The sequence below is a fragment of the Acipenser ruthenus genome, chromosome 10 (genome assembly GCF_902713425.1).
Source record: "Acipenser ruthenus chromosome 10, fAciRut3.2 maternal haplotype, whole genome shotgun sequence".
Classification (NCBI taxonomy): Eukaryota; Metazoa; Chordata; class Actinopteri; order Acipenseriformes; family Acipenseridae; genus Acipenser; species Acipenser ruthenus.
Window position 1 is genome coordinate 13,942,197 of NC_081198.1, and position 23,188 is coordinate 13,965,384.

The following is a 23,188-nucleotide window of genomic DNA, read 5'->3' on the forward strand; positions in this document are numbered from 1 at the left end:
TGCTAAACTTAATGTACTGATTATTTTGACACTAATTGACTTTCTGGCTTTTGTACCGTATTACTTAACACTCTTTGATAAAAATGTATAGACTACATAACTGTGTTGTGTTGTTATTGATTGACTGTGTTTCATTTGCTAGATCTTGAGCTTGATTGGAAGTAATTGATAGTTCAGAGTGCTAATTAATTAAAACCATTACACATATCAGCTAGTTAGTCTTGATTGGGTATTGTACATTTATTTACCCTAAATACTTCCTACAGTATACATCATACCTTTGCTTTGGCAATTAGCAATATCATTCAAATCTCAAGCTTTGGCAAAACATACACATTCATAAAAACAAAAATATTGTAATAAAATGCATGGCTTCTTTAGTGGAAAACAACACAGTAATGCTTTTGAGTTCTTATTTCTGGGTTAATGAGCCATGAACTCTTGAGACAGCAAAGCAATGGATCGGGTGTGTTCTTCGTGAATAGAGTCACATCCATCAGTTTATGTAGCACAAATACACTGCTGTTAAATATAGTTAGAGGCCAAAATAAATGCTATTTTTCTGAGAGGAATAAATAATTGTCCCTAATGTAACACAAAACTACTTGGTTGCAGTCAGGACCTATTGAATTATTGTCCGGAGTAGTTTATTGGTTTGAACTGTTCAAATCTTTTTATTTACTTTAAGTAAGAGACCCTAGCATTTAAAGGGAAATTCCAGGTCTACATGGTCAAGTTACAATAAACACATAACTGATTGTCCAGATTTAGGGTTATACTTCAACTGCAGTTTGCACCATTTTTTGTATTTTAAGCCCCCAGGTATTTTTTTCAAGAAAAAAATCAGTTAATTCAGTGATTGTTTTACCTGGTGGATCTTTACTTTCATTTTCAACAGACTATGCTTTTTATGTTTATGGCCTCTTCACAACCATCTTTTTAGGTAAAACCTTGAGCTCAGTCTGTCAATTTCAGCAGCACACCACTGGATTGGAATGTAAGCAAAGACACATTCGAAACTAGACCCGCTAAGCATGTTACTCCACTTTAGTTGAATAACAAAAATGTATCCTACGCTAGATATACCCACGCTTGTGGTATAAATATGTATATGCAGTAAGACATTACAAGTAGAACATTCCTCCAATAACTCATGACTTAAAGCAAGGGTATATCAAGCTGAATTACATTTTGATAAGGCATGAACTTTGAACCTGTTTACACCACAGAGATATATATATACCTGGTACCATGATTGTCAAATGAGGTGGAAATATCAAATAGGGGGTTAATGTTGTTTAGCTGCTATTCCAGCTAACATGATTGACTTTGAGTAAGGCATAATGCATCTCCATCATACTAGACACCAGACCTTTTTTATGTTGCCAGGAATAGGATTTTATCGCTTCTAAGTGTTAAGGACTTTGTTTTGTTGACTAAACCTTTCAAATTACTTTTAATAGCTGAGTTTTGGTTTATTACTTCATTTCTAGATCGCATATACTACCTGCTACATAAAAAAAAAAACGCTTCAGATTAATGACCTTCAGGCTTTACAATAGTCCTAATTTAAATCACAATCAATATCCTTTGCCCATTGTAACCTCATCATCCCACTTATGTTGTATATAATTTAGTTCAAGTGATGCCAAGTTTCTCACTGTTGACAGCTGGAGGAACATGATTGACACTTGGGGGTCACTATGCACTATGGGAGTAGGGAGGGAATCAATTACAATAAACAATTGGAGTTTTTTGGCTGTATTTTGTGGGTTTGAGGGTAATCATGATTAGTCTACTGTGGTGAACATGCCATCTGAAAAATGCACCCCCTTTTAGACCTGAAGCAACAGGTGCCAGAGGTTTGCAATGGAAACTGTTTTTTGTTTGTGGTGGATGGGAGGGTTTAACTTTAATCATTTTTTTTAGCTTTCTACCAAGCAAGATTGAATTATGGGTAACATGTTATATGAAATGTCTACAATTAAAATGTAATGAGCACGTGCGTGATTTAATAATAAATTTAAATGAATTAAACAAATTCTCCTTTACACTAACATTAATAATGAATAATCACATATTTTAAAATGCCAGCAATGTGAGTAAGTGTTAAATCTAACCTAAATGAATGCATGCAGCACTAAATTAACTCAATAAGAAATATGTTTGTTAATACATAATTTGGATCACAGATATTATTATTATCATTATTATTGCAGATAGTTGGCAAAAAAAATTTGTCCTTAAAAACTTGTCATCTTACTTTGGGTTACATTTAAAAAGAGAAGCTATAACATTAGCAGAACAGCTTGGGATTAGTCTTTATCTGCTCTGTCATTTTTTTGTTTTGTTTTTGTTCCAAATGTGGAATATAGGTCAGCTTTTAGACAAACTTCTCTACTGGCCAAATGCATCCAGTAGTATGATTCACTCTAAAGTAGGTTATAAAGTCAGGTTCATCTAGAGAACATAATTTGTTCAACCTACACAAATTGAGCCTCTTATAAAGGTTCACAAGGTTGCTTTATGACATTTATGGAAAAAGGAGTGCTTAAAAATAAAAAGAATGTAAAAAAACAATATGTAAATTATTTTGGTGCTATTGAAGTTAGTTCTCATGAAATCTGAGGCACCATGACACTGGTAAAAGTGTGGCACAGTGCTACCAGGCACCACTTACATTAAGTTTTAAGACATATATTTGAACACAGCTCAGTTGTGACATCCATCATTCAGTACCTGGCCTCTCTCAAACAGACACAGCTGTGTGTGTGGCAAGTTTGTGGTGTGGACTAATGTCACTGGGAGTAATTGAAAGTCTTTTCAATTTTTACCTGATTTGAACTCCAGGCCTCCAGTGAATTTTCCATTACCCCAATTATTGAATATATTGCATATTTGGTATGCGTCCATTGCAACTAGCCAACAAGGTAGTTAATAAGTTATTTTAGCAGATTCATTCATTGTCACTCACTGCTGTGCAAGTAAGTGTCTTAGACAACATATTTCCATTTCAGAAGATCAGAGAATGTACATGCTGTGTGCCTTTGGCCCTTTAGGTGTATTCCAAAGCAGAGCTGTGACCTTGCACAGCCTTGTCTGGTATTGATGCCAAACCTTCAAATAGCATACCTTATTCTGTCCCCTGGAACATGTTGCAGGTGATGTTGACTGTCTTACTGGGGAATCAATTTGCAATGACAAAGTGCCAAATGGGGTTCCTGAAGCATAATAATTAACACTGTTGAGAAGAATTGAGGAAGTCGCTTTAGTAAAAGGTCATCTGCTGTACCATTATGTGTATTAGCTTTATTTGTTTTTGAAGTTATGGGTGGAGATCTTCTTTGTTACTCAACCGACCAAAATAAAACAATTACAAAAATTCTCAACAATTGAACTAGGACCACTGAATAAATCACCACCATACAGAGGTACAGTTATTTTTCTATCACTCTCTCTCTATCACAAAAAGAAGACAAGCCCCATTACAACAACTGAGAAAAAGACTTCCACCACCCATGAAATCTGAATATCAGGAAAAAGAAAATCACTTGGAATATTCAATTTTAAACAAGATCTATTTTTTTTCCCAAGCCATTTTCTAATGAAAAATGATCAAATTAACAATATATTTCATTAAAGTAAATGTGAACCACAGTTAGAGAGGAATATATCTTTGTTACGAGCCTTCAATGGACTGCAGTAAACAAGATAGTTACTAGAATTTAGTTTTTCAGTCACTTTGACAAAATACTGTAAAAAATAAATAAAAAAAAATCTGCTGTCAATTTGACAATGTGTGTTCATATTGTACTGGGAATGTAATAGTACAAAAACATCTGATTTCACATATATGGAGCTATTTCAATAGGCTATTGTTCACAATAAACAAGGAAACAAAATTATATTTTGGATTACAGGAATACTTCACCATTCAGCAGATGCTGCAGGGAATCTGCCTGGCTCCTCTATTGTATGTGTTTTGTACATTTCCAACCCAACACACTGCACTAAATAACAATGTTTTAATAGCAACATATCACATGTTGACCTTGAATACAAATGTTGCTGCCTTCCAGGCTGCCCACTTTGGTTGCCAGGAAACCCAGGGCCTTTTTCAGAAAGGTTAGGACAGTAGCTTAAAGACTGAAAAAAGCAACAGATTTTCCGGTGTTCATTGGCTATCCACCGATTTCATTTTTTTTGGATTGGGGGTGTTTTATCTATTTTTATCGGTTAAAATCGAAAATCAGAAGCCCTAAATATAATACAGCAGCTAAAAATAGAAAATTCATAAAAAAATAATATATTCATCTCCATTAACACAGTACCCAAATCAAGATAAGATTCCATACATGCAGCAGGCCATGCAATCTCAGTTCACTTGCTTCCATTGATCACCACAAGTTTAGCCTATTTCCAAATGTTTACTGCAGGGGTGTACTGTTTATCATGAAACAATGGGCACCGGAAATATGACTGCATTTCTGTATACAGATATATATATATATATATATATATATATATATATATATATATATATATATATATATACCATGATATTATCTTTAAGCGATATTCACCAAAACATGTTACCTTTCTTTTTGTATCCTTGGCTACTATACAGTTGGGGTGAGTGGTTTCAACCTTCATATACCCTGGCAGATAGAATTTTGATGTTTTCTTCATATAAAAGGTTGATGACATAACGAAACGCCTGGTCCTTGAAAAGGTTACGTGTCATTTTTTCACAACAAAAAAAAAACAAACAAAAAAACTTGGAATCCATATGTACTTGCACTGAATCAGTGTATCAATGTCTAAAAGATGCACCTACTGGAAAGGCATTCAAACTACACTCTGTATAGTACAACCAGAACTTCAATAAACTTACTGTACGTGCACAGAACATTCAAATACAATACATCAAATAAGAATTCCTCTCCCACACAAACAATAGCATTCAGCTCTAATTGTTTTTTAAATACCTTCTTATATGCCTGCCAAGTCTTACTCCTTAGCGTGACCCTGGCCAATGGCATAACTTTGAATGCATTTTGTTTATATTTCAGCACTAACAATGATGTTAGGCTTGCCACCTATTAAATAGGTAAAACTTGGATAGATGACGATGGATTAAAGTATCATCATCTAATTATAAGTTCAAACCTTATCATTCTGAATGGTATTTCCACATATGGCCATTTCACATTTGCTCACACAATATGGGCATAATACAACATTATATATTTTGCAGGTTAAATTAAGACATTCTAAACACAAAACAATGTTGTACAAGGACATGGGCAATTGAAATTCAAAATGTTACAGTTTTTAACCAATATATATTAAAGTATTTAAAATGAATAGTTGCTTTGTCTTGTCATTCATTTCAGTTGGCCCATCTCTGCATTCACACTTAGGATGTCTGATAACACAGAGGTAATGATACAGAAATTCATAATGCTGAATAATATTTACAAACAATCAATTTGAAGACATCTGAGTTGTTACCAACTACAAAAAAACTAAGCCTGTTTTTGAGTAAATAATCAAGTAATCACACAAGTTAGTTTAAATTGATTTGTTATTATTATTATTATTATTATTATTATCAGAATATTGGTATATTATGTATATATAATGTCTAAATGAACTAAATTTAAAATACTAAATATGAGCAATTTTAACATGTCCAAAGGGGGAATACACATTTCTGAAAAATCTTACGATTTCTGCACCATTTAAATAACTACTTCCAAAGGATGAATACTGTCAGGTTTACACAACAGCAGTCATAGATTAATGAATGATGCCAAAATCTCTGTCGCCTCGAAGCTTTATGTGACAAGCTGCCATCAGGAATACTTCAACCTTTTATCTTTCATTTGAACCTGGCACATTTCCCAGGAAACTAGGCTAAAGCAATGTTATATAACTGTTTCTTGTATTTATAAATAGTTTCAACTCCCCAGGGAACCACATTTACATTAAGTCGTAAGATTTAGTTTCTGTTCATAAAATACAGTCAAAATCCTTATCTGTGTAAAAACAGGGTGCATGTAAAATGATATACCAGTATACCAGTAAGACAAAGCATACAAGACAAGAAAAATAGTGAGTACAGTATTTTTATAATGTTTGGTGCACATTACATTAATTAATGATAGATAGATAGATAGATAGATAGATAGATAGATAGATAGATAGATAGATAGATAGATAGATAGATAGATAGACAAAAAATGTTCATTCAAAAGTATTCATACCCTTTGATGCTATGATAGTATTGTCTACAAGGTGCTAGAAATTTAAATATGATAATGCAGAACCTAATTTTAGAAAAGTATAAAAAATGCTGGATTGTAGGTGAACATTCTTGATTGTTGTCATTACCAATAAGTCAAAATGGGAAAAAGAGCTATCGAAGACCTTAGGCAGAAAATGATTTATTGTCATAAAGCTAGAGAAGATTTCTAAGCATTTGAGTATCCCAATTTCAACTATTGTTTCTATTATCAAGAAGTACAAGACTCATGGTACTGTCACAATGTTCCCTTAGTCTGGAAGAAAGAAGGTTCTTTCACCAACAACAAGTAGAAGAATTGTGAGGAAGGTTACTAACAATCTGAGACTGACAACTTTGATATTCAAAGTGAATTGGCTGCAAGTGGGACTGGGGTTTCCATTTCAACCATAGGTTGAGTATTGCATGGTGAAGGTCTCAATGGTCGCAGGCCAAGGAAAATGCAAAACCTCATTTGAATGGTGGATATGAGCTCTGGTCAAAGGTTTTGTAGAGTGATGAAACAAAAATCGAGCTATTTGGTCATGCTGATAGTCGTTACGTTTGGATAAAGTCTGGTGAGGCATACAAAGAAAAGAACACCATACCTACTGTCAAGCATGGAGGTGGTAATATTCTTCTATGGGACTGTTTTCCCTCTAATGGCACAGGACATTTAGTTCCACTACATGGTAAAAATGGATTCCATAGCATACCAAAAGATACTGCCCAATCATCTGAAACCCTCTGCTACAAAACTTGGTTTAAAACACAACGATTGAGAATCTTTGGTATGAGTTGAAGAAGGCTGTGCACAAGAGAAGTCCTTGGAATTTGAATGAACTGGAACAATTTTGCATTGAAGAATGGTCAAAAATCGCTAAAGAATCATGCCAAAAGCTCATTGCCAAATATCCTAATCATCACTTGAGAATTATTGTATTTCTTGTTCTTATTGTATGACTTATATTGTAACACTTGAATGTATTTGTATTTGCTTGCGATTGTAAGTCACCCTGGATAAGGGCGTCTGCTAAGAAATAAATAATAATAATAATAATTTAAAAGAGGTTATTATTGCTAAAGGTGCCTCAACTAGCTATTAATTTCATTTTCCTTGTCAGGGTATGAATACTTTTGAATTAGCATTTTTGGAGTTTTGCAAAAGAAAATGCTGAAATAAATAATTGTAGACATCTATTTCTTGTAACTTTTTTTCCTCATCCACAAAAGCAAAACTTTTTCCTATAATGATTTGTTTTTGAAAATATACATTTCCATTGGGGTATGTAAACTTTTGACTACAACTGTGTATATATATATATATATATATATATATATATATATATATATATATATATATGTGTGTGTGTGTGTGTGTGTGTGTGTGTCAGTGGATAGCTGCGTTATCATACCTGTGTGTAGACATTTATATCATATTTGTTTATTTGTATCCTAACTGTCCGAAGTAGGAATTTCCTGTTCATAAAAATAATCTATTGATGACAAGTGTATATCATTCAAGTATTGTAATGTTAAATTGGTGTTACATAATAAGGAGAACACATTATTTGAATCAAAGTAATTAAAGTCCAAATGCCTGCAAAATACTGAATTCATTACTCTATGATCTAAGCATAAACAGCAATACAGAATTTTGCAAAACATACATAGGGGTAATGATCTAAAAACCTGTTTAATCCAGATAGGGTTTTCCAGACAGGCTATTTAGGGACCCATAAACATTACTCCATAAAATAAAAAAATACAGTGAAATTAAGTTCTTAGAAACCCGTGTTTATTTATGTTAAGGTAGTGGTTTAAGGTCTGCCATTCTTAAAACAGACCCCATGATGAGCTATTTACAGTAACAGAAAAGAAAATAAATATAATGCACTTTTATTGTGTATGGGCAGCAATAGATAAGGAAACTTGAACCACAGAAGCTGTTCACTTGATGGTGCTGGCTCTTAATAGACAGATAATTATTTATAGCATTAGTACTTATTTTTCCTTAATTTTAAAAAAGGAAAACTCAATGTTATTAATTTGGAGTAATATAGTTATGTTCAACAGCACTTGGTAATCTAGTTACTTTGTGTGTAAAACCTGAAACATATGTATAAAGTCCCTTTAAAATCTATTTAAGTTCCAAGATAAACTAACAGATTTGGACCACAGAAACACTGTCAGAGAGCAGAGAAGTAAATACATTTAGTAGATATGTTTGACTGGTGGACAAACTGACACATTACCAGGCTGAATATACAGTACACAAACAAGGGAATTGATTGATGTAGATTTGTGTCACTTTTATCATAAGGCTTCAATAAAAGCAATATCAACAGCAGTAAAAATGCATTGACAACATGTGCTCTACTAGAGGTTTATGATTTGTTTTGGGATGTTTTTGTTTTTCAAGAATAAGGGTACAAAATGGTCCCAGGATGATAAGGGAGTCTCAGAAACATTTCCCTTTTACCCAGTGAAGCTGAGTTGTGATGTAATGGGAAATAAAAGCTGTTGGAAAGTAGACTGCACAGACAACTCACAAACAAAAAAAGACATAAACATCCATGTTTTTACAGAAACTCTGTTTTTATTAGGATATTTTTTACTCAGCAGAGCTCAGTTTACAGTAGATGCCACTTATTTTTGGCAGTTTTGTAGAATATTAAGTCTATGTCTAGGCTGAATTGATTATGTTTACACATATCACAGGCAAAAAAAAAAAAAGTTTGGAAGAGCATTGAAGTTTTGGTGAACCCTAACCCTTTTATCTGTTGAATATGTATATAAAATACACTAGCATTTGAAACCAGAAAGGTCACTTCTTGAGGTGAGAAATAAAAAAACAAACTAATTTCATAGGTGTCTGGAAAATATCCATTTACATTAAAATATTGAAAATTACAAGTGCATTGAAGGAACAATCCTGTCATATTGTGCTGGGCTATTTTGTTGCTAAAATGTGTCCATATTTCCTTCCCTTTCTACTGTTTTCACTGGAAACAGATAATGAGACAGAGAGTGAAAGAAAGAGAGAGAGAATATTATAGGGGGTGTCCCTTAAATGAATTGCCAATGACAACAGTGGTGACAACAAGCAACTGATATTACTGGTTAGATCTAGGTGCTCAAGGACAACTTGATTTCTTTATTGTGTATTACACATGATTCTCTCACTTTTTATTGAACATACAGTAAAACAATGACTTTCAGAACAAGAACTGCCTACATGTGTATGAGTCTTGACATCATCGTCATTGTAGGTTTCTAGCTGCCGTGGGTGAATTCACAAAAATCCCTTTAAAAAAGAAATATGACTAATCAAATATTCTTGTAAATGTAAGCAGTAAAGAATCTAAGGAAAGACTCCTCTGGTCAATATAGTGTATAGTGCTTTAAAAACTTTATTTAACAAATATTAAAATAGGGATAAAATTGGTAAAAAAAAATTGTTTTTAATTGAAACATCGAGAAAAATCGGGGGGAAAAAATTCTCAGTATACACACTTTACATGTGGAATATGATGCGTAGCATCTCTGGTTTTTGATTAAGTTTAATGTCCCTGGCATGATGAAGCAGAATCTGTGCAAGTTGAGGCCACATTTTCTCAAGTTAGCTGGTACTTTGAGAACATTTGGGCAATCACTGTGCTGAAGGAAATAGTAACTACAGCAGGTATGAACATGACATCAGCCCAAAACAAGCCAGGTTTATTCACCTTGAAATCATAAAAAGAAAAAAAAATTGACAGAACTGGTCGGCCCAAGCCATCGAGAGACGCATCAAAAATCACGCTGGAGATTTCTATCAATGCGTTCCATAAGTTTACGAACTAAAGCATCATTTTCTGTCAAATATTTATGATTAAGATTGTAAGTGTTAGGCAGTGTTTTAGCTGATGGACAGTACTATTGCTCAAAGTCACCAATACACACCTCTCTGCAATAAACAGTGGCTGTCCAGCAAAGCACAGCGCTCTGACAAACTCATTAACACAATCATTCTGCGCAATCGCTTTTATTAAAGCGTGTGTAAAAGCCACAGAAATGGATTGCTTGTCTCTGTTCACTTTTAGTGTAATGTGTCGCTTAATTTCAGTATGTTCTTTTTTTCTGTCAGCGCGAACATGTACCTCAGTGCAGTAGTATTTGCATCCTCTGACTCATCTGACCCACTTCTGCTATTTGGCTTTTTGTATACTTCAAAACATTTGTTTTCTTTTGAATATTCATAAACTGATTTATGTTTTCTCCCCATTCCTCATCCACTAAAAATATTATATTTTTGTGTAAGTATTTTAATTTAGTTTTTGATCAAGCTAGTTACACCCAGCACTTGTCACAATAATCAGACTTTGATTGGCCAACAGAATCAGGTGATAATGTGTTTGTGAACACAGAACCAATGTGCGACGTCTGAACATCTTTTGATCCTCTGATGTCTAAACGTACTGGGATACAATGTAAGGCTGCTTATTACAATGTTGGACTCAAAATAAAACAATATTTTGTTAAAAATATTGTGTATTTCCTAGAAAATAATACTGGGAAAATATTGAAAAGTAGACACAAAAATCGGGTATAAATCAGTAAAAAAATAAAATAAATCGGTAAAATTTGGAATAAACCAGAAATGTGGAACACTAGTTATAAGTAAAGCTAGGATTTTGTCACGGATGTAAAAAATAAAGGTGCTTCCTTTATTTCCTTTAAAACATGCAGTATGTCATGAACTGAAAATATAAATCTGCGAGTATCTGTAAATTGTTTGGCTGTTTCACACAGCATTTACGTATAGCTACAGGTCATCAAATGAGATAGCTGAGCGAGCAAGCATGTAAATGGGTGACAGTTAAAATACCAAAAAAAATGTGAGTGAGCTGTTTTCTGTAAAGACAGAAGAACAAATGCGTCAAAGAACAGAAGTTTACCAACTTACAGAGGCTTTTTTTACAATATGCTGTTTGTACAACATGGGTATGTGACAGTGAGAGATATTTTAGGTAATTTAGAATGACACAGGTTTGACAATCTGTTAAGGCTGTACACCTTTCCAAAAAAGACGTATGTCAAGATAGTAGATAACGTACTTCTGACTTTTCGCACATGGTCGGAGGCCCTCAACTCCGAAAATATGTCTGAGTCTGAAGTATGAACTGTAAATTTTGCAATCTAAAGTAACATTTAAACTGGTCAGTAGTTAAAAGCAATAGTCTTTATATTATTGGTTTTGGTGTACTGTTTCAAATCTCTTGTGCATGTTGATGTAGTTAAAACTACATTATTTGGTGAACTTTATGTGAATGCTGCTGGATTTGCCGCACCTCGCCAGTGAAATGTACTATAAATTATCGTGCCAAAATCGTAGCCTTAGTTATAAGTTATTTTTTGATAAGTATTTACATACAGTACTAAACAGTTACATATATCCCACAAATATTAAATTGTGAATATATTTAAACTAAAATGTTGGGGTCATGCAAAATCATACTAAAATGCATTACTCCATCTTACTTTTGAGTGAAGCAACAGTAAGGTGGATTGTATCTCCAGTGATTTGACTAATCATTCAGAATGCTTTCATTCAACAGATACGTAACAATTCTTCAATTTTAAATAGTGCTAAACACATTGTTCAGTAGTTCGGGACAAACACCAATCACAAAATGTTTTAGTACAAATATTTATTGTAGAGAATGCGGAGTATGCGATTTAACAGAAAAGTATGCTGTATATACACATTCATTTGGCATCAAATCTAACTTGGTTTGAGGGTTCGCTGCCTGGCCAACTGGACGAGGCTGAGACCCCCATTTGATAAAACATAAAAACTGTTATTAAGAAAGGTGGAGATGGGGAGGTGGTGGGTTACGATGAAATCAAAACGCAACTGAGAGATAAGTGAAGAGGGTATTTATAGTGCTAACAATTTAAATTAGCTAATGTGTAAATTGAATGATTCAATTTGGTGATGCGGAGATTGGTGTCTGACCCTCCTCCCGAACTTTAATTATAAATTTCATTTAGTACTGCTTTTGTCCTTCATTAAGAAGTGAAACGACTGATCAGCAAACTCAGTTTTATCAGTAAAGTTTGATAACACTTGATAATTGAATCTAGCTACTTTGGGTGTAAAACGTGCAACAATTAATTAAATGACAACTAGCATCCATTGACCATTGACTGTAGTTTTCAATAGTATGCTTAAAATGTTTTCAAAACATTCCCTTTTCTTGCATTTAGCATAGCAAAATTCTTATTGGTCCTGTGTTGTTTCACTGCAGTTATTGTTGTTTCTTAGACTTTTTATTTTATTTTTTAATGATTCTTTCTGTGTTAAAGGTAATAATATCCCTCCTGTCCCCATCAACTGTTAATAATAAACTACCGGTATGTGGGAGTCAGATGGGGGAGCAGTGGAGATGAGAAGTTCAATCAAGCATATAGTGCTGTAGCAGGAGTAATGGATTTCTGCTGGGTAAATATGCAAATACAATCTTAAAAATGGAAAGGGATTTGTTAGACTGTTCTAAACATGTTTTATTCTATTGCCTGTTTAATAATAAACACTGTTTTTTTTTTATCTTAAGGACAAAAGCCATGTTTATTTAAACACACATGTAATGTTATTATAAAACAGCAACATTAAGTCTGTACTGCTTCAGAAGAAAATGTTCAATGAAAAGAAAATGGGGACAGTTATCTTTGCAAAAAATAATCAAAATGATAGGAAAAACCATAGACAATAACAACTTCATCCATTCAGTAATTGAGCAATTACCTTAGCTGCTTGCTTGCACTAACCTTGTCTACTCCCCCAGAGTTGCTCACTGATTGGTTGCCTGCATTGGTGACGTCAAGCCTCCTTCTCCATATAAGACACTATTCCCAGGCTCAGCCTTCAGAAACCACATTTGATATAGCTCTCTTACTGCTAAACAACACAAAGTAACCTAAAGCTCTGTCATATTTCTATGAAAATGTGCAGAGGATTGGAATCTCTACCAAACAATTGCATTGAGAGGTATGTTCTTTTTTTATTTTTAAAATTGTGCTAATAAATCTGATTTTATTTTAAGAAAAGGTGAACTTACAGTACTAACAAGCGCTTTAATTATATATTGTATATAGTTCAGTAATGGATAACGAGCATGTATCACATAGTGAACTGGTTGATGTTATTGCTAAGTCTTTTAAACAGGTCATTTAACATACATATACATCATTTTAACACTAGTACCAGCAATATATTTGTAATAGTATGGGGGGAAGGGGGGTATTACTGAAAGGTTTCACTTCATCCTAAAGCACTCGATACCTTTTTTTGAAATCTGAAGTTCAGACAATTTGCTTTGCAAAATCACATATCATCATTAGAGAGGATTTTATATGAACTTGGATTATATGTGTTTTAATAATGCTTATACCAAATGCACAGTTCATAAATCGCAAAACTATTTTTTAAAAATGTGTAATCAATTTGTATAAAATATTAACAAAATAATTATATAACTTCTAAATATGTTCTTCTTGATTGATCTAATAAATGCATCATTTCTTTATTTCAGGGCGAAGGGGTTGAAGACTCGTTTGAGCATTTTTCTTCAAAAGCCAGATGCTTCCAGCAACCCTGGACATTCAAGCAAAGCAGATAAACTCAGGTAAGAGATTTTTGTTTTTCATTTGATAGAAATACAAGTTGATATTTTGTATTTGTTATTTGTAAAAATTGTAAATATGTCTAAATATGAAATTAAATATGAAGTTATTGGCGGTTAAATTCAGCCACAAAAAACTCAAGAGCCTGCTGCTGAATAACTCATTTATATATGCAGCAAAAAAAAAAAAAAAAAAAAAAAAGTGTTAACAATAATAACAACCATAGGGTATAAGTCTAGTGCTAATTTCACTATCTGCAACTTAGAAAATAGTTTTAATATAGTACAATTTAGATCACAATATTAGTCTTCAATAACCCATAAGGCAACAGGAAAATGCACTTATTGTGAAACTCTGTAATTTACTGGGCTATCATTTTTTCCTTAGGCCCTCCCTGCAGGAAGCACTGAAGTGGAGAGAGACTTTTGACAAACTCCTGACAAATAAACGTAAGTCTAATAGCATTTTTTTACAGCTTAAATGCCTGGGGAGATTACGTAATGCTTGACCAGTCAAATGTAACCAGAGGTCAGAGTTTACTTCATTACGGAATCTCCACATATCTTCTGTTTTGTGGTATCTAAGCAATAAGATGAGTAATTATACATAGAAAGCTGGGTTCAAGATCAAAATCACTTGGTTTTAGGTGATGTTTAACACCTTTGTTTAAACACTTTTTTAGTGCAACTCAACAGAACCCTCAATTTGAATTTATTCAAGTCACTGACCTTCCTACTGGACAAAATGTAGTTCTATACAGTAACTAAGACCAACTCTCCAACTATTATGTAAATCACGTTTATCTATCAGGGAAAACATCAGATCAGAAAGGTTAAGTGGATCTGAGGGTTCAGACATTTTTTAATGCAGGTACCTAATGATGAATCATATCTGTAATTAATTCTATGAGTCTGTTGCTAGGGTTCTTGGGCAAGAAGCCCACATGGTAATTTCTATTTTCAGAAGTGCAAAGTATATATCTATATCTATAATGTAATTTATTTTCTTTTTGATAGATGGTTTGGCTGCCTTCAGAGCTTTCTTGAAGTCTGAGTTTAGTGAGGAAAACATTGAGTTCTGGCTTGCCTGTGAGGACTACAAGAATACCAAGTCATCTGCAAAGCTGTCATCCAAGGCAAAGAACATTTATGAAGAATATTTTGAAAATGATGCACCAAAAGAGGTTAGTTAAACAATAATACCTTATTAATAATATCCAGACAAATAATGCCAAACATTTTTGCTTTGAAAAAGTACCGACGTAGATCTGTTTGTTAACATGTACATATGTGTATGTGTGTGTGTGTGTGTGTGTCTATATATATATATATATATATATATATATATATATATATATATATATATATATATATATATATATAAAATTATGATACAATTATGTTGAGAGTAGGCATGGTTACATATGTTCTAGTATTAAATATCTATCTCTTCTGTCTGTTTTATAGGTCAATATTGATCACGAAACAAGAAAGATTACGAAGAATAACCTTCTACACCCCTCACTTTCATGCTTCGACCTAGCACAGAATAAAATCTATACTCTCATGGAGAAAGACTCTTACTCGAGATTTCTAAAATCATCTACCTACCAGGAGCTGACAAAGAAGCCCATGTGTAGCTGCATCCAGCAACAGAACTCCAGCCAGAATTCCCACACATGAACACATCCAATGATATAACAACTGGGAAACAACAGGATTGCAGGAAAAGAGCTTCGTCGATACAGTGTGGAGGCAAGCATGAAGAAGTCACATGGACAAGAGCTCCAAAAGAGCTAGGTTAGATACAACCATATCTATCAGACGCCCGCCCAGCCTTCAGGCCAGATAAACTTGTTTTATAGAATAAAGTTTATGAGTGGAACTGTGGGAGATGACGCAGAGAAAGTAACTTTCTAAAGTAGTCACTTTTTTGCTCTAGACATTTTATTGTACTATATTGAGCTACTTTGACTATGTAATGCAAATGTCATAGGAAATTTGACATTTGACATAATTTGACATAAGTACTGTGACACTTACTAAAAATGTTTTAACCACACCCTATTGCTGGTGTAAGAATATATTTTAAGCAACTATTTAATTTTAAGCTCTAACTTATAATTTATACTATTTAAAATGCTGTCTAAGGTGTCCTGTGAAACTAAAATGCAATTCTGACGAACTTTATTTAAATGAAACAAAAGGCATTTCAATAAAAATATATATTCTATACTGTACCTATATGGATTCTATTTTTTTATGCATCATACATACATACCATATACTGTTCCTATATATATATATATATATATATATATATATATATATATATATATATATATATATATATATATATATATATATATATGTGTGTGTGTGTGTGTGGGGGGGGGGGGGGGGGGTAATATATGTAACTTCATTTGAATTACTAAAATGTAAAAACACTTCTTATTCAATTATGTTTGCTGGTCATTTAAAAACATTAGCCAGTAAATGGCACCAATCAAACATTTGCATATACAGTATATTGGTTTTGGTTATGACATTTCAGATGTGGAAGACTACATATTAAAAATCAAATTGGCCTTACAATTCTTATGCTATTATGCTTCAATACCACTGCAGTTATAAATGCATTCCTGTCAAGGACCCTTTGCATTTTCCAGCCACTTTCTAGAGTAAAAATAAACCAGGTATCTTTCTGTCGCGTTAAATGAACCACCACAGTACTTTTAAAATAGCGTTTCCCAGTAACACATGGTCAGAGTACTTGGGAAATCATCTACTCTGAGGCTGATAACATTACTAATGATCTGTGGAAGCATAAAATCAATTTAAGGACAGACCTTTTATTGTGGTGGAGATAAGTTGGGTTTGAAACACAACTAGTCAATATGTACAGTAACAAACTATAGCCCCCCCCCCCCCCCCTTTTAATTGTTCACAGAAGACATCACTATATCTTATTTAGGCTGAAAACAGATATGCCTATAACAAAAAAAAAACTAAAGAAAGGTTAACAGGTGACAATTGTATTTGGTTTAAATTCCATCCATTGCTTGTCTCTCACTGTTAAACAGCAGATGGTCATTGACAGCAGTATAAATAAGTGGAGTCACAGCATGCAGCTCAGCCCTGAGCTTGGATTGCTTGGATTGCTACTCATCAGCCTACTCTGAATCAACATTGTCATTATCTTTGTGGGCTTGGAGGAGCCTTGGAGATTATTATATTGATTGAGTGTTAAAGTAAACACGTACAGTATTTGCATAAACATATAGTATGCAACTGGTGCCTCAATAGTTTGTTTTATTATTATTATTATTATTATTATTATTATTATTATTATTATTATTATTATTATTATTATTATTATTATTATTATTATTAACAGTTTATTAAGGTAATTCTATGCGAAGTTAAACCACACTCTCAATCTTCACCTGAATCCAGAGAATTCTAGTAACTTTGGCTGAAAACTGCTTAAATGAATCACTGGCTAACTGACTCAAAAACATATTGTAATCACAAATGTCAATTCTGTTTGCTATTCACCAAAAAACTTTAATCAATTATCGGGCAAATCCAACCACATTAAAATGTTTTCACATTTTTTAGACCAAAGCAAATCCTGAAGAGATATTTGACTTTGTCCTCTAGGTTGGGTGGGTGACATGAATAGTGAATCACACACCTGCATCACAACCAGATGCCACCCCCAAACCAGTGAGACTCTCTTGCCAAATCTCTACATACAGCCTCATTTACAGATGCCAATTGGGTTTAACATTTTTTTTTAACTTTAGAGGTTCAATAACACATAAGTGTTGCTTGCTAAGCAAATACATTCAGTTATATTTGTACCCAATTGCATTGCGCTGCAAATGTCATGTAATTTATCCAGATAAATGACTGCATGTAATTGTTTGTTCATCCAGAGACTGTTATCTGTTAAGCACTGTTTGTTCACAACCAAAAAAGTATTGTAGTGTTTCTCAATGTTAGAAGAATGCAATAGATAACACACAAGGTAACATTATAGTGAACCGATAGCTATTCAGCATGGAGTGTTATATGACCTGCCAGATGTCCTGTGTTAATTCAGAGTGCTTGTTTGTTCATTTGTCCCCTAAAGCTTAATATGATAAACAGTGATTTCTTCAAGTAATAGGTCATTTAAGTCCACTTATAAAGCTGCATCTGTGGTTTTATTCCCTAGCTGTTGGTTTGTCCCAGAAATCAATAGTGCACAAGCGCTAGCACTTCCATCCAAGGATATTAAAATACAGGGGCATCTGGCTTTGGGGCATCATGTGAAGCTCCCTTCTGAGCTTCTGTGACTTAACTGTAATTAGGGAACCTGATGTTCTTGGCTGTGAATTATATTACACAAATTAACCTATAGAAGGGTTTGAAAACTGTGTCTCAGTTTTTACTCCTTTAGCATCTGATGAGAAAAATAAAAAACACATACACTTTCACATCTATTTAAGGACATAAAAATATTCACTCACATTGTTTACAAAATAACTCACCAAAACATCGTAAACAGGGTAATATTGTGCAAACTTACTTTGAAACTGAGGAATGTGTTTGATAATTATTTAAATATATGGCACCTGTGAAGAAATATGTGTTTGCGTAACAATTCGAATATAATTATCAAGGTAGGAATTTATTCTATTAAGGGCCTTTTGATGGTGAATAACACCCTCTTTCTTTCCAAGCAAGTGACATGCTTTTCCTACAACCAAGAGATTATGTAAAATGCTCAAGTGCCTTTTACAGATAAGATATGGTTTTAAATGGTGAATTAAGATTGTATTATTATTTGTCTAAAAATGTCTGTATTAGCCCTAATAAAGGCGTTATAAATGCTTATGTGTCTGATCATTATGGTTGAGTACAGAAAGTTTGATTTACACAGGCAGTGGTGCAGGGCCAGCGCCACAGGGGTTGGGGGGAGGCATTGCCCGGCCAATTTCAACCTTGTGGATACAAAAAAGTGTGTCTGATACTAGGCGGAAATCTGTATCTGAGACTAGCGGCAAGGAAGTTAATAGTGGGATTCCAGGTGAACAGCCATTTAATCAATGTGCTTTGCCTTTATAGTTTGTTAATCTCTTCATAGTTGCTATTTGCATAATTATGCCACCTGCTCTTTTATATTATTATTTTATTATTTAGCAGACAACTTTATCCAAGTCGACTTACAGAGACTAGGGTGTGTGAACTATGCATCAGCTGCAGAGTCACTTACAACAACGTCTCACCCGAAAGACAAAGCACAAGGAGGTTAAGTGACTTGCTCAGGGTCACACAATGAGTCAGTGGCTGAGGTGGAATTTGAAGCAGGGACCTCCAGGTTACAAGCCCTTTTCTTTAACCACTGGACCACACAGCCTCCTTATATGTATATACCATATTTGTTACACATATATACTGTATACACCCCCCCCCCCCCCCCCCCAGTCCCAATTTCTGGATGCAATGGCAGATTACTGGTATAGTGTGGACACAGAGAGCAGACAATTTAATCAAACCAATAAAAATGAGACTTCATGAAAGGAAATAATGCCATCTGGTGGTATTCTATGAGTATAACAATCTTGTTGTTTGGCTTTTTACTGCCTTTACTTGCAGGTGCCAACATTTTGTATGGGTGAATTGATGCTTCATTAAGCTGAAAACATGGACTATTTTAGTTTGTATTTAGTGTGCTAGAAAGTAGACAGCAATTTCCAAAGTGCTCTTTATAACACTGAACTGGCTTATTGTATGTATGTTCAATTCCAGAGCATGCAATAAACTACTGGGTTTATACCATGTCAGGTCACTTGGTGGTGCTCTTTTGCTTTATAATAGGAAGAGGCTTGTTTTCAACATTAAAGGTAATTATTTGATCTCAGTAACAAATTATGAATATTTACAGTTTAAAGAAAGAAAAAAAAAACTTATATCAAGTGTTTAAAAAATAACAATACAAAAATAAATCTTTTTGAGGTCAAGAAAACATAAAAGTGGTCCTCAAATAGAGGGATAATGTCTCTTTTACCCTGTTTACCCTAGACACTTTTAAGCCAGCTTTGAGGCAGCTTAGGCCCTGTCCACACTATATAACCAACATTGAGAACCATACTCAAAAAACGTTTTAATTAATCCAGCTCAAACTGTCCACACTAAAGTACCATTTCATGTTTAGTCTGGCTTAGTGCGTACACACACTATTAAAATAGTTTGGTACAGTTCCTAGCAGCGCAGTGAACTGTGGAACAACATCTTGGCCACGGACAAACAAAACAGAAGATATATACAATTACATGCAAGTGTGTGTTAGACATATTCACTGCCACGGACACTGATGACTCTTGCCACGGACATGGGTGTCCGTGTATGGACAAGTTGTCGACCCCTGGGGCTCAGATAGGATGGTGGGTAATCCTTGATATTACTGGTTCCTAAAAATGAATGAAACTAAATGGACATCACTGGAACAATTTGTGTAAAAATACTTTACCACAACCTCAAGAAAAAAATCTCCCTTGATTTGGGTATATAGAATAAGGTAGAAATGTGCCTTCTTATTTCTGCATGAACTTATGTTGCCCTTTCTCAGATGACATTTGAATGCTCAGACTTGGTATTGAGGTTTAATCCTGCTTTCCTTTTAAAACATTTTGGCTGGTTTCATACATGATTCTGGTCCCACAAACCCAAGAAAGCAACATTATGGCTTGACTCCAACCGTGGGAAACGTATCTCTGTGGTTCTGATGTTTCCCCTCCCTTGGGATAGAGAAGTACTGCATTATCGAATGACCTAACACTGAAACTGAAGTCTACAGTCCATCATGTGCCTAGAAAACAGACTCCCTGGACAATGTACTCTGTATACAGTTATCAGTGACATGGTATTTTACTGCAGTTCTGTGACTTCATGTTTCTGTTTAATGAAGGGATGGCTATATTGGCTTTAGCTTGGTTTCACCCATCACATACAATATGTTCCAAAAGGTAGCGTATGAAAAAAATAGTCTAATTCAGTAATTATTGACTCCTGACCTTGATCCCAAACAGTTTTTTTCTTTCCTTCAAATTTTAAAATGGTTTCTTGCAAGCAAAATCCACAGCAACCCTTTTATTTCTAATTTCTGAAAGATCTGAAAAGTAAAAATCCAGCTGCATAGTAAAGTAAGTTTTCTTTTTTGTTTTATAATAATAATAACAACAGCAATAATAATATTGTCATTATCTAGGTGGATGTCATCATATAACTCATTAGCTTTTATGGATTGTATTAGTAGGGAAAGACAGGACCGTGGTGTGGTTCAGGTGTGCCTTTGTTACCCGAACTGGCATGAGTTCATGTTTAATTTTCCATCCAAACAGTTTGCCCTGCTACTGCTTTTTCCTGTAAAATAAGCCAGTTTCCCGACTTCAGTCAAAGAAAGCATGGGGAAACATCTGGAGACGTCAAATTTCATAGTAGGTTTTCCACATCCATTAAGCAGGGTCAATAAACTTTAAGGTTGGAAAAGCACAGCTGCAACAGCAAATATTCACTAATGGGCAAATAAAAAAAATGGATGTAGATCCCCAGTGTTGTAATCCTAGTATTTGTGTATAATTAACTGAAATATGTGCTAAAATAATAAGCAGTGTGTATAACTTAAGCAGTTTTAACTTCCAGTCAGTCTTGGATAACATTGCAATGCTTTATATAAATGGAAGCATGGATGTTGGAATCAAGCTCCCTGGAGACTAAACACCACTTATGAAGGGAAATTTGGAAATTCTCAGCTAAAGCATGCTACTTCTGTTCAGTCTAGAACTGGGAATGCTTGACCTGGTCTGTCTTACAAAATGGTAAAATATGCCTGTAGCATCAGGCTTCTGGTCCTATCAACAAACAAGGTTAATACATCTTTTAGTACAAATATTTATTGAGCAGAATGCGGAGTATGCAAAATTACACAGAAGTGTGTTACATATACACATTCATTTGGCATCAAACCTAACTTGGTTTGAGGGCTCGCTGCCTGGCCGCCTGGACAAGCCGGAGACCCCCCATAGACAAAAACCTACATTTTTGAAAGAGGTGGAGATGGGGAGGTGGTGGGTTACAATGAAATTGAAACGCAAATGAAAGGTAAGTGAAGAGAATATTTATAGTGCTAACAATCTTAATTAGCTAATGTGTAAATTGAATGATTCAATTTGGTGGCGCGGAGATTGGTATCTGACTCCAGCCCCCCAAACTTTATTTTATAATAGAGCTGGTAGCACATAAACATGTTCATGAAGTTCTTGAACATTAAAAGCAAGATAAAGACAAAACCTGGCCTGGGCAGTGCAAATTAACTTTCCCTTAGCAACTGAGGAATTGAAAGATATTAAACCCAGATCTCATTTGCTTTTTGTGTGATAAGGATTCCTTTAAAATCTTTTTAAGAATATTATTGACAATAGCTCTTCCATTATTTTACACATTACACATCTATTGTGGGAGGACAAGTCTTTGAAAATTCATATGCAAATTGGTATTGTGTGCTGTTCAACTAATTAAGTAGTCAATTTTTAAAGATTAATTGTAATTGTAAACTTGTGTGTTATTCAGGAGGCATGAAGGAGGGCTCCGCCCCCTACTTCCTTTTTACCAATAACATCTGCTAATCCCCTACTTAAACCCCAAGCCTTGAGTTGCTCTCTGTCTTGCATTTTTTGTTTTTGCCTTGCTACTTAGCCTGCAGACTCAAGAATACAGACTCAAGTCAGAATAATCTTTGAAAATGACTATTTACCAGCAGCATCTGTCTTCCCCATCGGAATCAGAATTCCCCATTGGAATCAGCTATTTCCTATCGTTGTCGCAGCCTCCCTCTGGGCCCACTAATGGCTTAAAAAATCCATCCTACTCTTCTGTGACAATCAAGCCACTGTTCAAATTATTAACAAAGGCTATAATCATGCAACTTCTCTGTCGGCTTCTATGGATATCTGTTACCAACTTCCTTTTGCAAGCTCCGCATCTCCCAGGTATCAACAATAATGCTGCTGATGCTCTTTCTCGCCTACAGATTCCCAGATTCAGACAGTTGCTTCCCACGGCTCATCTATCCCCCCTGCCTGTTCCTCAATTCAGCAACCTGATTTTCAGCTGAATTCATCTGCTCTCATCAGCTCAAGAATACATGGTCACCGCCCTCGCTCCTTCTACCTGCTTCTCCTATGCA

The 23,188-nt window shown here is 34.4% G+C and overlaps 1 protein-coding gene across 1 annotated transcript; it reads left to right on the forward strand.

Moving 5' to 3' along the window:
* Nucleotides 1-13,206: 13,206 nt before the first annotated feature.
* LOC131738137 (regulator of G-protein signaling 5-like) lies at nt 13,207-16,188 on the forward strand. The gene is made up of 5 exons (XM_059031824.1): nt 13,207-13,319; nt 13,864-13,956; nt 14,342-14,403; nt 14,971-15,137; nt 15,421-16,188. Exons 1-5 carry the CDS (start codon nt 13,270-13,272, stop codon nt 15,634-15,636), a joined length of 588 nt encoding a protein of 195 aa, XP_058887807.1. The 5' UTR covers nt 13,207-13,269; the 3' UTR covers nt 15,637-16,188.
* Nucleotides 16,189-23,188: the final 7,000 nt, after the last annotated feature.

Excerpts from the sequence above, each read along its gene's own strand:
- LOC131738137 (XM_059031824.1), top strand. The coding sequence starts at position 13,270 with ATGAAAATGTGCAGAGGATTGGAATCTCTACCAAACAATTGCATTGAG. Across the intron at positions 13,957-14,341 it reads AGCAAAGCAGATAAACTCAG|GCCCTCCCTGCAGGAAGCAC; the intron begins GTAAGAGATTTT and ends TTTTTTCCTTAG. Across the intron at positions 14,404-14,970 it reads CAAACTCCTGACAAATAAAC|ATGGTTTGGCTGCCTTCAGA; the intron begins GTAAGTCTAATA and ends TCTTTTTGATAG.